The sequence below is a fragment of the Hibiscus syriacus genome, unplaced genomic scaffold, assembly GCF_006381635.1.
Source record: "Hibiscus syriacus cultivar Baekdansim isolate YM2019G1 unplaced genomic scaffold, ASM638163v2 tig00112957_pilon, whole genome shotgun sequence".
Taxonomy (NCBI): Eukaryota; Viridiplantae; Streptophyta; class Magnoliopsida; order Malvales; family Malvaceae; genus Hibiscus; species Hibiscus syriacus.
Window position 1 is genome coordinate 334,570 of NW_024063424.1, and position 16,085 is coordinate 350,654.

Below are 16,085 nucleotides of genomic sequence, written 5' to 3' on the forward strand. Positions count from 1 at the left end.
AAGAAGTGAGTTGAGTTTTCTATGTTAAGGTGACAGTGATGAGGGAATGGCCGTACTTTTTATAGAGAGATATTAAAAGGTTGTAATTTTGTGGATGTTGACGAGGCTAAAATTGGAAATACAGATTTCTTTTTGTTTTGTGTTGTGGGACATTAAAAACAGGAGTTTGGCTGTCACGCGCTGTATGATAAGGTACACATTGTGAAAGATTGAAGGGATGTTGGACTGATTAAAAAAGGCTTAATATGTTAATTGGCTCTTAGTCTTTTTTCCTTTTTCCAATTTGGTACTGAGCTTCTTATTCATTCTCATTTTGTAAAGAGTAAACTACACTTTTAGTATTCAAGTATCACTTTTATTCTATTTTAGTCACTCAACTATTTTTCTAGAATCATACTAAATATTTATTTTGATTTTATTTTGGTCACCCATCATTAAAAAATTAACGATTATAGTAACTATACGATAATTTCATGTCATCGTTAGAAAAAAAAGAAAACAATGAAAGCAATCATGTTTTTTTTTTAATGATGGGTGCCCAAAATGAAATTGAGATGTAATGCTAGGTACGGTTTTGAAAAAAATAATTGGGTGACTAAAATAGAACAAAAATGATAGTTAAAATATTAAATTTGTAGTTTACTTTAATTTAAATTAAGAACTAACTGAGTGACTTCATGAGTAAAAAGAAATATTATTCTTATTAAAAGATTTAAATTCAAACAGTTGCATGAACGTTGTAATCAAACTAAAATATTTAAAAAAAATTAATAAATGAACTTAAATAAAATTATGCAAACATTTTATAAACATTTCATCGAACGTTATATTCATTTACATGTGAGCTTACAAGTTGAGTTGTGGGCTTGTTTCAAAGGCTTATAACTTGGCTTACTAGCCATAATTGATCAGATAATGGTGGCGGAGAAGAAAATTGGCAGCCAACTGAGTGCGGTTGGATTCAAAGATGGGTTAGAGGAGGTGGGCAAAGGTAATCACGTCTCTAAAAAATTTAAATTTTTATACATTTTAAATATTTTTTATTTTTATAAATTTATTTTACTTTTTATAAATTTAAATTTTATAAATTTATCATCACATAAAATTTTAGGTTTGTTCTCCTAGAGGACTTGTGTTGTTGGTTTAAGCATATTGTAGGGAAGGGCTTTGGCCTAGTTTCACCTTGGCTTATAGGCATAAGCCTATTTATTTAAAAGATAATCTTTTATTGCTCTTTAAATTTTGTTCAGATTAATTCGGATTATTTTATGTTATACATATTAGGGGTGTTCAAATTAAAGTTTTTGGGTACCCGAAGTTCTAGGTATTTGAGTTTTTGAGTAGTTGATTGGTCGGTTTATGTCTCAACCCGGATGTTGTAAGTATCTAGTAATAGGATATCCAAATTTTATAGATATTTGTAATTCGAGTAATGGGGTTCGATTTTTTTTATCAATTTTAAATTATTAATTTAAAAAAAACATACAACTCATATTACTAAATATGATACTATATTAATTATTAAACATCTAGCTACTGGGTGGTGGGTTTTTTTTAATTTTATTAGTTTAATTTAATATATATAATTATTAATAATTAAATATGTGTTATTATTATTATTATTATTATTTTATGAAACTGCATGTTTAAGTCCACTGCTTACAGAATGTTCTATACAAATTCTTGTCCGATCCCTCTACTTCAAAAGCAGAAGACTCGAATTGTTCCAAGGGACTTTTATTTATTTATTTATTTATTTTCCATTGCTGATAAACTTCAATTTATTTTTTAATTTATTTTGCCAACTTTCAGAGCTATATTGTATATATGGGCGACCGGCTCCACGACGGTGTAAGGGGATGGTACTGAGGAATAAATGTAGCCGGATACTCGGGTAATCTGGTATTCGAACCCCAAAAAATATAATTTTATGATTAGAGTTCAATCTAGAAAATGTCAAACCGATTTTTTTTTAAATAATTACCCATTTTTTAGTTTGGATCAGTGGATTAACAGGTCGGGTCAATCAGATCGTGTATTTTTTAATACTCCTAGTACATATAATTTTGATGAATAAGTTTTTAGGCAGATGTTTTTTGTATACATAAGGACTCTAACTTAAGATATACTCTTAAATAATATCAAATTAATTATCACTTGAATCAATCTCGTTGATTATTTAAAAAATAATTTAAACTTTTTTAAATAATTATTACTTTAAGAAGAAAGGGAAAGGAAATTGTGCACTTAATAAGTATAATATTCCAAATTTTTAATCTATAAATATATTCATCGATTGATTTAAAATATAATAATAATACAGAAGAATTCAATAATTTTAAATCTAAATTTGATAAATAATAATAATTGTTTTAAATATTGATTATAAAATCTTTTACAAAATAGATTTGGGGGTGGAAAAACTAAATTTAATGTTTTGATTTGACGGGGATTGATTGGTTGAGTGACAAGGCTGCGGCATATGGGTTGTTTCTCAGCTAGCCGTCTTCATTTATTACTCATCATCAATCATCTCAAACGTTTTCTTTTTTCGTTTTATAATTATTAAGATAAGGGTAAACTATATAAATTGTCAACAAACTTTTAGGGCGTTAACATTTTGTTCATCTAATTTTTAAAATTTGTAATATAATCATTAAATTTTTAGTTCGTTTTTATTTTAGTCTATGTCTTTACCTTTCATTAGATTTTGCTGACATGGCAGTTAACCCTCCATTAACCTTCTTTTTTCGCTGGCATGGCAGTTAGCCCTTCTTCTTCTTCGTTAACCACAGTACGCAACGGTTTTACATCCGAACGTATTTACAGTTCAACATAATCTCCCACATGCTCAAAGAAAAGAGTAATATCCCAAAATCTCAATGTATATGTATATTATGTTAGCTTCTGGTTTATAATCTTAAAACATGTAAACTCTATGTAGTAACTATATAAAGTATAAACCTACTCGTAGTGTTCTAAAGCCCCACGATCTTGTATTTTTACAAAGGGGAAGAATCAAGCAAAAAATTTTAACTCAAAATGTTCTTTAACTTGGTATAATTTGTTCAATCTAAATTCGTCTTCATACATTCTCAGCTGCCAATGTTGGGGAAACTGGCTTATTTCCCACACAAATGTAGTTTTAAAATTGATCAAAAATGTTAAGATCAAAACTACCAAAATTGCACAGCAGACATACCTGTCAACTATTGGTTATTGAAACACAATGGGAAAATACAATAAAGAACAATAATGGAAAGAACACACTAAATTTACGGGGTTCAACAAAAATATCATCCACTCCTCGGGCATCACCAACTGATGATAACTTCACTATCGAAAAAATATTATAACAAATGGAATTCCATAGAATTTCCGAAATATTACAAAGTAAGAGAATGAAGAAAACAAATGAAAGAAGGAACTTATTGTGATGTGTTCAAGTGAATGTGCTTAAGCTTATTTATATTTGAGCTTCAATGACAAACTTTGCAAAAAACCTAATAGTTTAGGGGCCAAATGATAATTTTCCCATGTACACAACTTGTCAACTTGAATCAATTTGCAACATTTGGTATCCATCATAGCCAATTGTCAACTTGTGTAGTAAAATCAAACTTGAATTATTTAGTGGTAGTAAATTTGAATTTAAATTTATGCTAATTTTGACTATCACTTGGACTTTATCTAACTTGTAGCTTGTAAATATACAACCTACACATAACAAATCTCAACTTTGGCTTGATATTTCCAAGCCTACTTAAGTTCTTCAACTCCCCAAATCTGATGAAGCTATCATTATGTAGTGCCTCTAATTGCGCCCAAGCGCCATACACCTGAAGGTGCTCAAATTTTCAGGATGTTAGTCAAGTTCAAACAATAATTGAGCTTGATTACTGTAACACCTTGGTCATAATATATACGGATTTGCTGCTGTAGCAATCTTCTGAAGTAGAATCTTTCATTCTTCAAAGATCTCAAGTACAAAGTGATATCTCATGTCGATATGCTTAGTTCTTGAATGGTAGACTTGATTTTTAGCTAGGCGAATAGCATTTTGACTGTCACAATAGAGACTAATGTGACTTTGAACAACTCCTAAGTTCTTCATCAACTCGTTAAGCCAAATTGCTTCTTTCACAGCCTCTAAAACTACCATATACTCTGTCTCTGTAGTAGACAAAGCCACATTAGACTATAAAGTAGACTTCCAACTCACTGGGATTTAGCATGAGTAAAAAAATACCCAATAGTTGATCAATGCTTATCCAAATCACCAGCATAGTCAGAATCAACATATCGAACCATAAACTGACCAAGTTCTTCATCATATGAAAAAACTAAACCAACATCTATGGTTTGTTATGGATACCACATAATCTAATTCACAGTATGTCAATTTCCTTTTCCAAGATAATGCATGTACCTGCTCACAACTCCAACTGCATGTGAAATGTCAGGATGCGTACATACCCATCGCATACATTAAACACCCAACTACATTAGCGTATGGAAAATTTTCCATATATTATAGTTCTTCATTAGTTTTAGGAGATAACTAAGAGCTAAGTTTAAAATGAGAAGCAAGTGGGATACTTACATGTTTAGCCATTTCATTCATGCCAAAACATTGTAATACATTTCTCAGATACTACTTTTAAGTCAAACAAAGCTTGACTCTCTGTGTGTGTGTGTGTTTATCTCCATACTAAGAATCTTTTTGGCCTCACTTAGATATTTCATCTCAAACTCTTGATTCAACCGAACCTTTAAATTGTCTATTATATTTTTACTCTTCGAAGCGATCAACATATCATCAACATATAAGAGAATATAAATGAAAGATCCATATTGTAGCTTTTTCAAATACACACAATGATCGTATTTGCTTTTAGTGTACTTTTGCCTCCTCATAAAGCTATCAAATAGCTTGTACCACTGCCTCGAAGATTGCTTCAATCCATATAGCGATTTGTTCAGCTTACAAACCCATTTCTCATAACAACCATCTTTGTATCCTTCTGGCTGAGTCATATAGATCGCCTCTTCTAAATCACCGTGCAAGAAAGTCATCTTTACATCAAGTTGAGCTAGCTCCAAATTCAACTGTATTACCAATGCCAATAATATTCTAATGGATGAATAGTTTACAACAGGCGAAAATACTTCCTTGTAGTCGATTCTCTCCTTTTAAGTGTAACATTTAGCTATCAACCTTGCCTCGTAATGAACATCTTTCTTGCTAGGAGATCCATCTTTCTTTGCAAATACCCACTTGTATCCAATTGTTCTTTTACCTTTCGGTAATTGTTCCAGATTCCAGGTGTTGTTTTTTTCGGAGAGATTGCATTTCTTCATCCATGGCACTTTTCCACCTATCATTTTTCAAGCTTTGTATTGCTTCTTGGTAAGTTATAGGAATATCATCATCAACAATTGGAAGAGCATAGGCTACCATATCAACAAATCGAGCAGGTCTACGAATTTCTCTCCTTGGACTTATAACTGCAAGTGGTTTTGGTGTCTCCAATAGTTCTTGGGTTTGAACCTCATCATCTTCTGATTCTTCTATCAGAGTTAAAGAATCAGTTGTATCAACTTTTAGGATTATCGTCTGCTGAAACTCCACTTGTTTTGGAGTATGCTCCACCTGCTGCGGTGTATACTTGTTTGAATAACTCCATTTGTTACTTTCTTTACTATGGCAGATTCATTAAAGGTAACATAGTTGCTACAAATTATCTTATTGGATTCTACACACCAGAGGCAGAATCCTTTCACTCTATGAGTGATTCCTATAAAAAGAGCCTCCAACGGTGTTTTTCCTCCTATAACCGATGACGGTAGATGATTGATGAGATGGCCAGCTTATGTCACCATCTCGACCCAAAATGATTTGCCTAACCCAACATTAGATAGCAAACATCGAACTTTTTCCAATAATTTTTATTCATACGTTCTGTCACCCCATTTTGTTGTGGTGTATTTCTAACAGTAAAGTGTCGAATAATACCATGCTCACGACAAATGTCAAAGAATAGATCACTTCTATATTCCACTCCATTGTTTGTCCTAAGTCATTTAATATTTCTACCAGTCTGGTTCTCAATCATAATTTTCATTTAAGAAAAGTTTGAAGCGCTTCATCTTTAGACTTCATCGGGATACGCCCAAACTCTTTTGGAAAAGTCATCTATAAAAGTTATAAAAATAAAGTTTTCCTCCCAAAGACGGTGTCTTGGAAGGACCCCACACATCTGAGTGAATATAATTCAAAATATCTTTCGTATTATGGATTGTGGTGCCAAACTTTACTCTTTTATGCTTTCTCAGAACACAATGGTCGCAAAAATTAATTTACAAGCCTTTGCACCTTTCAACAACCCTTGCTTTTCCAGAATTGATAGGGATTTCTCTCCAACATGTCTCAACCGCATATGCCACAACTGGGTTATGTCCAAATTGTCGCCACCAGAAGCTTCAGCAACTGATCCAATAATTTTACTACCTTGGTAATAATACAAATTATTTTTCCTGATGCCTTTCATCATCACAAGTGCACCAGATGTGACTTTTAAAACTCGATCTCTCATAGTGAAAACTGCGCTTTTAGATTCTAAGGCTCCTAATGATATGAAATTTTTTTTCTTCAAAATGGGCATGTACCAGACATCATTCAGAACTCTAGTTGATCCATCTTGATTCTTCAATAGAATTGAACATATCCCAAAAGTTTTACAAGCATTGTTGTTGCCCATATAAACAAGTCTTGCATTTAGTTATACTAAATCGGAGAAACACTCCTGATTAGGAGACATATGATAGGTGCAACCCGAATCTAATATCCATCCATTCATCTGAATGGAATACTAATGATGAAGCAACCAATGATATGTTAGAGTCATTGGCATTATGCTCTGCAACACTTACATCTGGAGCAGCTTTTCATTTCTTCTTCAGCTTCGGACAATCTTTCTTCTAATTGCTTTTTTTATGACAAAAGGCACATTCATCTTTTCCCAATCTAGACTTCGACTTTGATCTCTCTTTCTTCTTTGATTTTTGGCTTTTTGTGCGACCTCTTGCCACCATTGCCTCCGTTGTTTCGTATTTGTTCTTTTTGGTTTTTCTTCCTAAGCTTATAACTATACAAAGCAACAATTACATTTTTAATGGTAACTTGATCATTACTATGAAGTAACGTTGTCTCAAGGTGCTCAAATTTATTTGGAAGATATGACAACAATATTAAAGTCAAATCTTCATCTTTGAAGGTTTCATCCATGTCCAACAAATCTGGCACTAGTTCATTGAAGTCAGTGATGTGTTCATTCATACTAGTGTCTGGTTGATAATCAAATTTGCTTTTCTTCATGTGGAGACGATTCTGAGGTTTTTTAAGAATTTTTCCTCTAATGCTTTCCATAGCTTACTTGTAGAAGACTCGTTCTTGTAACCATACTTATGCTCCTTGGAAAGACAAGATCGAATAGTGATGCATGCCAAACGGTTAATTGTTTCCTATTGACATCACCCTCTTCATCGGTATGGATGAAGAGCTTGATGTCTCAAGATCCATATTTGTCATTTCAATGCCAACGAACAATATTCAAACATGAACTTGATATTTTCAGCAACAAGACCGCCGAGATAACGTCAACTGAAGTTTGATATCAATTGTTGGGGAAATCAATTTATTTTCGATACGAAAGTAGTTTCAAAATTGACCTAAAATGTCAAGATCAAAACTAAAACAAATTGCACAGCAGACAACTCAAAACTATTAAATATTGAAACACAATGGAAAAAACTCAATAAAGAACAATAATGGAGAAAACACACCAAATTATGAGGTTCAACAAAATATCGTCTACTCGGGCACCACCAACGAATGATAACTTCACTATCGACAAAATTATAACAAATAGAATTCCCAAAATATTACAAAGTGAGAATGAAGAAAACAAATGAGAGAGAGAACTTATTAGGATGCATTCAAGTAAAATTGCTTAGGCTTATTTATTGAGCTTCAAGGACCAACTTTGCAAATAACCTAATAGTTTATGGACCAAATGATAATTTCCCCATGTACACAACTGACAACTTGAATCAACTTGTAACATTTGGTATCCATCATATCTGCTTACCAACTTGTCAACTTGTGTAGTAAAATTAAACTTGAATTCTTTAAAGGTAGTAAATTTGAATTTAAATTCCTGCCAATTTTGATACCACTTGAACTTATCTAACTTGTAGTTTGTAAATACAAGCCACACATAATAGCCGATGAATATATCCATGTACTAAACTATAATTAACACTCAAATCTCCATAAGTGCTTTCCTAGAAACCAAACACCCTTAGACTACACAAAATTCAAAGCTTTTTTTTTTCAGTGCTTCAATAAACAAAATGAAGAAAGCAAAAGAAGTTCAAATCTCAGAAAGCATCGTTGTCATCTCAAATACACTACAAACGGGAGGTGGGTTAACGGGAGAAGAAGAAAGATATTCCCTCAAGTATTTTGTGTGTTTGCAACTTTATCTATTATGTTATGAGTCAGGATTTTAGTTCAAGGCAAAGTATAATTAACACTAGAGCAAAATCAAAATAAATCAAAATTTAAAGGTCTAAATTGATAATTATCCCTATTTTTTGAATGGTAAAAACAAATTGGGAGGCAGTGCCCCTGGGCTACATGGCTCCATCACCGGTTATTTTCAATACCTATTCTTTTTATTTTAAAGAGATCGGTTTGCATAGGCATTAAATTAGTGGTCCTACTTCTACTAAGGTTGCACTTCAAGTCTTGGGTATTCCTTTTCCTCCCTTTGGAGAATTCAGATAAAATTCAAACCTATTGTTTGAGCATACGTCTTCTCTCGGTCTTCAGGTCAGAAGCAATGGAGGATCTTTGGCTTATGTACATCAACAGTCGAAAAATATATCGATGGTGTATGAGTGCATGCATCTTACCATAGAGTTTTCAAATGATGTTGTTTGTGCATATCTGGAAATGTTGAGAAAGCCATCCAGACAGTGTATATAGACTCTTCCCTTCTATAACAAATTCTAATGGACCTCACTGTTCGATGTTTTCTGATATCCTCGCATGCTTAACCGTTTCTGACAAATGTGTATTATGGGTTTCTTATATTTACTTGGTTATTTATAGGAAGCTGCCAGATGTTGTGGTGCAGTTGTTAGAGCCTGAGAAAGAACTCCGTTCAGTCGAATGACCCTCTGTTCATCTAGGCAACGATAAAAAGAAAAGGGCTCTACAGTAGATAGAAATGGTAGTAAGTTGTGTTGACTCATATATACATCAATATCAGATCATTTAGGAGTGAGGAGGAGGAGGAGGAGGAGGAGGAGGAGGAGGAGGAGGAGGAGGAGGAGGAGGGTTAACTGCCACGTCAGCAAAATCTAATGGTAGGGACTAAAATGAAAATAAATTAAAAGTTTGATGACGGTATTATAAGTTTCAAAAGGTTGGTGATCGAAATACAAGCGTCCTAAAAGTTCGAGGACTATTTATATACTTTACCTTTATAATAAGTCAATAATTATTTTTAATACAGAAGAATTAAACGTTAGATTTCATAATGGAAAATATATTTTTATAATTACTGATATTTCTTTCGATAGATTAGTCAAAATTAAACATTATAAACAATAATAAAATAACATTTTTAATTCAATTTATTTTATTTATATTATCAAAATTTAAATCCTAAATCTTATTTGAAAAGTATAATATATTGTTTTAATAAACTAACAATAAAAATTATATTTTAAGTGATGTTAATCCTCATCAATTAGTCAATTATTTTGTAATATTTTGTTGTTTTTGCACATTAATATTAAACAACTTAAACAAAAATAATAATAATAAATATCAGTATACTTATTTACCGATTTCAATTTGATTACTCCATGCTTATAAATAAAAAGATTTATTTACATCTTAGATCCTTCAATTATGATCCTTATTCTAAATTAGTTCCTAAACTTTTAAATATTTCAATTTCATCCCTAAATTATGATTTTCAGATTAGTCCTCAAACTTTTGACCATTTCAATTTCATCCCCAAACTATAATCTTCATTCTAAATTGGTCCCCAAACTTTTTGAACATTTCAATTTCATCCCAAATTATATGTATATACTAATCACATCCCTTGTTAATAAAATTGTTAGGCCATGTTATATTATTAAATGTTTGGAAAAAATAAAATTTAGGTTAAACTATTGTTGAAACTAATTATGTTTGGATGAATTTAGGGATAAAATTGGAATATTCAAAAGTTTGGGGACAAATTTAGAATAAGAGTCATAGTTTGAGGATAAAATTAGAATGTTCAAAAGTTTAAAGACTAGTTTAGAATGAGAGTAATAGTTTAGGGATGAAATTAAAATATTTAAAAGTTTAAGGATTATTTTGAAATGGGAATCAAAGTTTAAGGATGTATAATACAACTAACTCTAAATAAAATAACTTATGTCAATTAATATATCACCAAGCTATTCTTTTTATAAAAAGATTGTTATCCCTCCAAAATATTTTGATACGATAATATTTTAAGATTTTTTTGATAGAATGTTGTTAGTTTTATTAAAAAATAGTAAATATCCAAAATTACAATGAAGATTTACAAATATAACCGTAAACCTAAAATATAATTATGATATTTTCTTATTATTATTGAGACAAAAACTAGCCACCTAGATTACATAAGGACTAAAGAGTGAAAATGTTAAAAAAACCTAACCAAAAAAATTGAATAAAATAAGAACAATCTGACTGCATTAGTAAACGAATTACAAAAGGGGGTGAAGTTACTAGAAGACCATCGACAAATCGTAAATCAGGTCAAGCGACATAAAAAAACTATTCACGAATGCAAAATGCGTATCCAAATCAATACGAGGATCTAAAGAAGTGAAGATCATCATATAACAAACAAACACCATCTTGATCACTCGTGACGATGTCAAATCCAACTCTGAGAAAAAATAAACAAAAACAATGGCAAAAAACAATAAACATCACCAAAAATCATAAAATATCAAAAGACAAAGAAAAACATGTCATAAAGACAGAGATAAACGTGCCATAAAGAAAGAGAACATGTTACAATAACATAATTATTCTTATTAAAAATTTTAAAAAAATAACCGATATACGACAACCATCGTTAAAATCGATCCCGCTGCTGATTAAGCAAAATTAAAAAAGAAAAGAAAAGGAAAAGGAAAAAGAGAGGAGGAAGAAGGCAACTAGATTTTTTTTTAAATAAGGAGGTATTATAGTCGAACCGCGAATCTCATAACAGGTACAAAAAGAAACAATATAGTCGAAGGTAAATCATCTAAGCTATAGAACAACATAAGAACACGGCTGCGCTTGATGCTCGAATCGCTATCTGGATCGTGGAACTTGAAACTCCGAGCATCGGCTTTATACGTACACATCAAACAACCATTGCGAGCAACACCATCGACATTATCAGCCAACGAAAGTTTCCGAACATCTTCGAGTCCACTGAAGGAAATAGTTTCACTTATGATACAAGCAGTATATGAATTCGATACAAGTATTTCAAGAAAAAAGAAGAGTTATGCACCTTTTTTTACCTCGGTTAACGTCATTTCGAGACGATGTCGGTGTTACAGAAGTAGACCTATTTGACATGGATATCCCAAGGTTTGCACAGTCCATACCAATTGCACCTTAAAGTCCAGAAAGATCAAACTCAATTAGCAACATCAATTGGAACATACTACACTAAACCAGAAGCCTATGTTTATAAACAAACACTTCTAGTTGAGTGTTCTTACATTCTCTGTAGCATGGGAAGGCAGAGACATTAAGAAGATTAAAATAACCCTCCGAGCATCTGCAATCGTACGTAAACGGAGAAGTCTTGTTGCATGATCCTCCTCCGCAATTAGTCCACTGGCAGACTGCTAAACCGTGAACAATTAGTGCATTAACATCAACAGAATGATATCATATGACCAAGTAGAAAGCTTAAATGGTACAAAGCTTACTGTCAAAGATTGATTGGTTTGATTTGGTAGCCTTTTCTTGCACCGGGGAAGGAGCTGCTGCACAAGCAGTGTTCATCGTACCTAAAAACAGCAAATCATCGACATCGTAAAAACACGAATTAATCGACAAGCCGTGTCATGATCTAACTCTTTTTTAAAGGAAGATAAAGCTTAGCAGTCTTTGACTTAGGTAAGATATCAATATCACATATAGACAGGTGTTTGGTGCACAATCTGGAGATGATTTGGCTGTGATTAGCATGTAGCGTGCATCACAAACTTCAATTGAAATACTGATATCTTCTTGTTATACCTCTTGAAGCCCCCAGTCTCCGTTACACCGGATCTTCAACATACTTTACATTAGATTTCTCGAGCCCCTAACTCTCGAGCACATACGCAACTATGAGACATAGACGAGATCCTGACCGGTTCAGGTGACTTACTAGGTCAAAATCTACTTATCAATCCATAAATAATCATCACGAGTTCATGACACTCCAATTAAACCGACCATAAAGACCACTATAAATACCCCAATCGTGACTGGAAAGAGGGATTGTACCGCCCATAATTGGCGACTCTCTTTCTTTTTCCTCGTGATAATCCACTATCTCCCTCCTTCAAACATCGACCAACCACACCGGCCGCGACTCTCTAATTGTTCCATCGACGCTTCTGATTGTAGAACACAATATTTTAAAGGTTCATTTCATCATCAAACTCTAACTCTAGCTTTTGTATCCGTATCAGTAAAGCTAGTCAAAATATCAAGCACATGTAGGTGAGGGAAAACAACAGTACACCACCACAAATAACAATTCTAATTTCCAGAAAACTAATGAACTGTCAAGATTCCATTGCATAACATCAAATTAAGGCCAATCAAATAAAAGTAAGAGAAAAGGGTTAAAAATTTACAGTTGGGGAAAATGCAAGGGAGAAACTTGGGATGATCATCATCATTATCAGCAGCAGCAGTTTGTTTCCAGCCAGCATCACAGTCACAGGTATAATAAGGGAGTGTTCCATTTGAAGAAGGCTTGCATTTTCCTTTTCCACATTCCACTTCTTTGCACACATCATCTTCAACAACAACAAGAACAAGAAATCAAACAAATTCATGAAGAAGAAGAAGAAGAAGAGATACCCAAATTAAGAAAACACCCAAAGATCCCAAAATAAAAAGATCAAAAGAATAAAAAAAAGGGAAACCGACGAACCGAAGATGGGTGGCAAAAGAGGGGATAAAAAGTCGGTTTTCGCAATCTTGAGATGCAGAGCAAGGAAGATTGTGAATAAGGCAAGTGAGTTCAGAGAAGCCATGAGTTGAAGTTTCAAGAGATTTTGAGTTTTGGAGGAAACCAGAAGAGTTCGAAAAAACTGGGGGTGGGTGTCAATAAATGGACGGTGAGCTGACTCGTGGAACGTGTTTACGTGGAGTGGAGTTTGTGGGTTAAACTGGGTCGTTCATGGTTGAAGTTTCCATGTTTTTTAAAAGCTGGATTTTTCTCCTCGGCATTTGTCTTTTCACGAGTGGAAAAAATGGGAAAGTCTGGATAATAGTTTTTTTTTTATTTTACAATAACCGGATGATTAGTCAGACAATAATCGAATGTTTGGGCATATGGTCAGGAAACCATATAAGCATGTGCTAAGGCACCCTTTCTCCCCTATCCCTAATCTCATCCCAGACTAGATTTTAACAACATTCAAATCAACAACCTTCGAGAAGAAAGCAACAGCCTCCCTCCTAAGTTGGAACAACTTCCTTAAACTCCAGCTCATGAAGTCCTTACAAGTCATTTGTAAAAAAATCTTCATCTTTTATGACATATGTCTTAACCCAAGCAACCCACATAGAACCATTACCAGTTAGTATGTTCCTAATAAGCTGAAACATATTAGCTTTGTTTCAACCGTAGATATCCTTCAGACCAAGCCCTCCCTCCCTCGGTCTTAGGAAGGTAGATCTTCCCCTAGCTTACTTTTGCACCAACCGTCAGAGAGTCTTAACCTTTCTAAAAGAATCTTGCACACATCTACTCAATCCTCTTCAGCACTGCCTTAGGCAAAATCAATTAACAACTGATGCTACGATTATTGCTATGACATTTAACGCAAGGGCAAATATCGTTATCAAGTAATAAAAGTGGACGCAAATGAATGTGTCAGATATCGAACCCACAAAGACCAATTATTACAATTAGAGTTGTTAATAAGAAAGTATTAAAATATGTAAAGATATTGTTGTGAACAATGTTGTAACAAAGATAAAAATAGAATAAAGTGTTAGAGGTTACAACATACATATATGAAGCTATGGATCTATTCAGACAAAAGATTGTGAGATGTCAAACAACAACATGTAATGAACAATCCTATAACAACACAATTGATGTATCTAATATTAACCTAGGAGATTATTCCTCTTTTGAAGGTATTCACCAAGCAACTTACAAAGACAAAATATATCTCTATAGCAATCCAAACAAGTTTTCTAAGAATGCTACGATAAAACAATAAGCAAAAATCTCTTTTATACTAAATGCTACTCTCATAGACACTGATGCTACTCATGATCTAACCCATCTCTCGCGGCATTACTGAATAGTTTATATTTCTACAAACAAATCATAAATAAAGCTCAAGTAACACCAATCAAACTACTAAGGCAAGGTTAAAATAAACATGTATTTCATCAAACATATTCAAAACATAATATTCAAGTTTGACATCCCAACATAAAATAAAAGTATTTCATCTTAACATGTTAGCAGACATTAAATGAACATATTCAAAAACATTAAACGAACATGTTTGCCAACACTAAATGAACTAACATGAACATATTCAAAAATAAATAAAGGAACACGAACTGAACATAAACATCTTCAAAAATAAATAAACGAACACAAACGAAACATTATTTTTTAAATTCAATTACAGCTTTAAAAATAACGTATCGCCTAACGCATGTTGTTCCAAAAACTTAATTACAATAAAGTTCTGAAATTATGAACTAAGAATCATTTAACCATACTATGAATAGTCATAGCATTTTACTAGAAATATAATTAGTTTTTATTTTCATGAATAAAAAGGTTTATTGTATTTGTTGTAATCAGACCCAGCCATGAGGGTAGGCGAAGAGTGCGACCGCCTAGGGCCCACATTTGTTGGGGTCCCATTTTTAATTTTTTTTAAAGGTTAATATTACCTCAGACCATATACCGACAGTTTTAGCCATTCCCCACGTGGAAAGTTAATGTTAAACTACCCATATAATTTTTTTATTCCTAACCCATTGTTGACCATCTCTTTCCCCCATGTGAAACACAGCAGATCAAGATTTCACCCATGCTCCACTATACATTAGGGGCCTAAGTTATTTTTTTAGGGTCTTTATTTTTTATTTTGCCTAGGGCCCTTAAAATGTCAGAACCGACCCTAGCTGTAATGTCTAGGTTGAATTGAGAGCAGATCTCTTACTTTCAATTTATAACATTAAAATGCACAAAGGTAACATAGTTCACATTTAGAAAGTTCATGGCCACTCAATCTCAACCAAACAAGTTTTTAGATACTAAAGTTAAAAGATATAATATTAAAAAAATATCTTTAATGTTTCACGGAATAATCATTTTAATCTTATTTCTTAAAAATAATTTAACTACAACGTTTTATTTTGAAACAAAATATCCATCATTGAATGAAAATTATCAGTGACGTGACAAATCATATATATCTAAAATGATGACATGACACATATTCAAAATAATTATATAAGTAACATAACAAATGTCTTATCGTAATCTTGAACACATGATATATGTTGTATCATCATTTTACACATGTACCACAATATCTCTTTAAAACTTAAACACATAATTTATTGGGTAGATTACACTGGTAATCACTTAACTATTTCTCTATTTCAATTTGGCCACTGATGTTTTGATTTCGTCAATTAAACTACCTAACTATTTAAATGCTTCAATCGTACCACTAGTCGTTAATATTTAAGG

General features: G+C 32.6%; 1 protein-coding gene across 2 annotated transcripts; it reads right to left on the reverse strand.

The window, feature by feature from the left end:
* Positions 1 to 11,275: 11,275 nt before the first annotated feature.
* LOC120184821 lies at positions 11,276 to 13,599 on the reverse strand. Of its 2 annotated transcripts, none has more exons than XM_039189201.1 (6): positions 13,281 to 13,599; positions 12,979 to 13,143; positions 12,058 to 12,138; positions 11,845 to 11,970; positions 11,640 to 11,736; positions 11,276 to 11,551 (listed from the first exon to the last, which is right to left on the reverse strand). In XM_039189201.1, exons 1-6 carry the CDS (start codon positions 13,381 to 13,383, stop codon positions 11,311 to 11,313), a joined length of 813 nt encoding a protein of 270 aa, XP_039045132.1. In that variant the 5' UTR covers positions 13,384 to 13,599; the 3' UTR covers positions 11,276 to 11,310. The 2 variants fall into 2 exon arrangements, with proteins under 2 accessions (XP_039045132.1, XP_039045133.1); XM_039189202.1 differs by having other exon boundaries at positions 11,386 to 11,548; positions 11,641 to 11,736; positions 13,281 to 13,591.
* Between the last annotated feature and the right edge of the window lie 2,486 nt (positions 13,600 to 16,085).

Excerpts from the sequence above, each read along its gene's own strand:
- LOC120184821 (XM_039189201.1), bottom strand. The coding sequence starts at position 13,383 with ATGGCTTCTCTGAACTCACTTGCCTTATTCACAATCTTCCTTGCTCTG. Across the intron at positions 13,144-13,280 it reads TCTTTTGCCACCCATCTTCG|ATGATGTGTGCAAAGAAGTG; the intron begins GTTCGTCGGTTT and ends TTGTTGTTGAAG. Across the intron at positions 11,552-11,639 it reads CGAAATGACGTTAACCGAGG|CAGTGGACTCGAAGATGTTC; the intron begins TAAAAAAAGGTG and ends AACTATTTCCTT.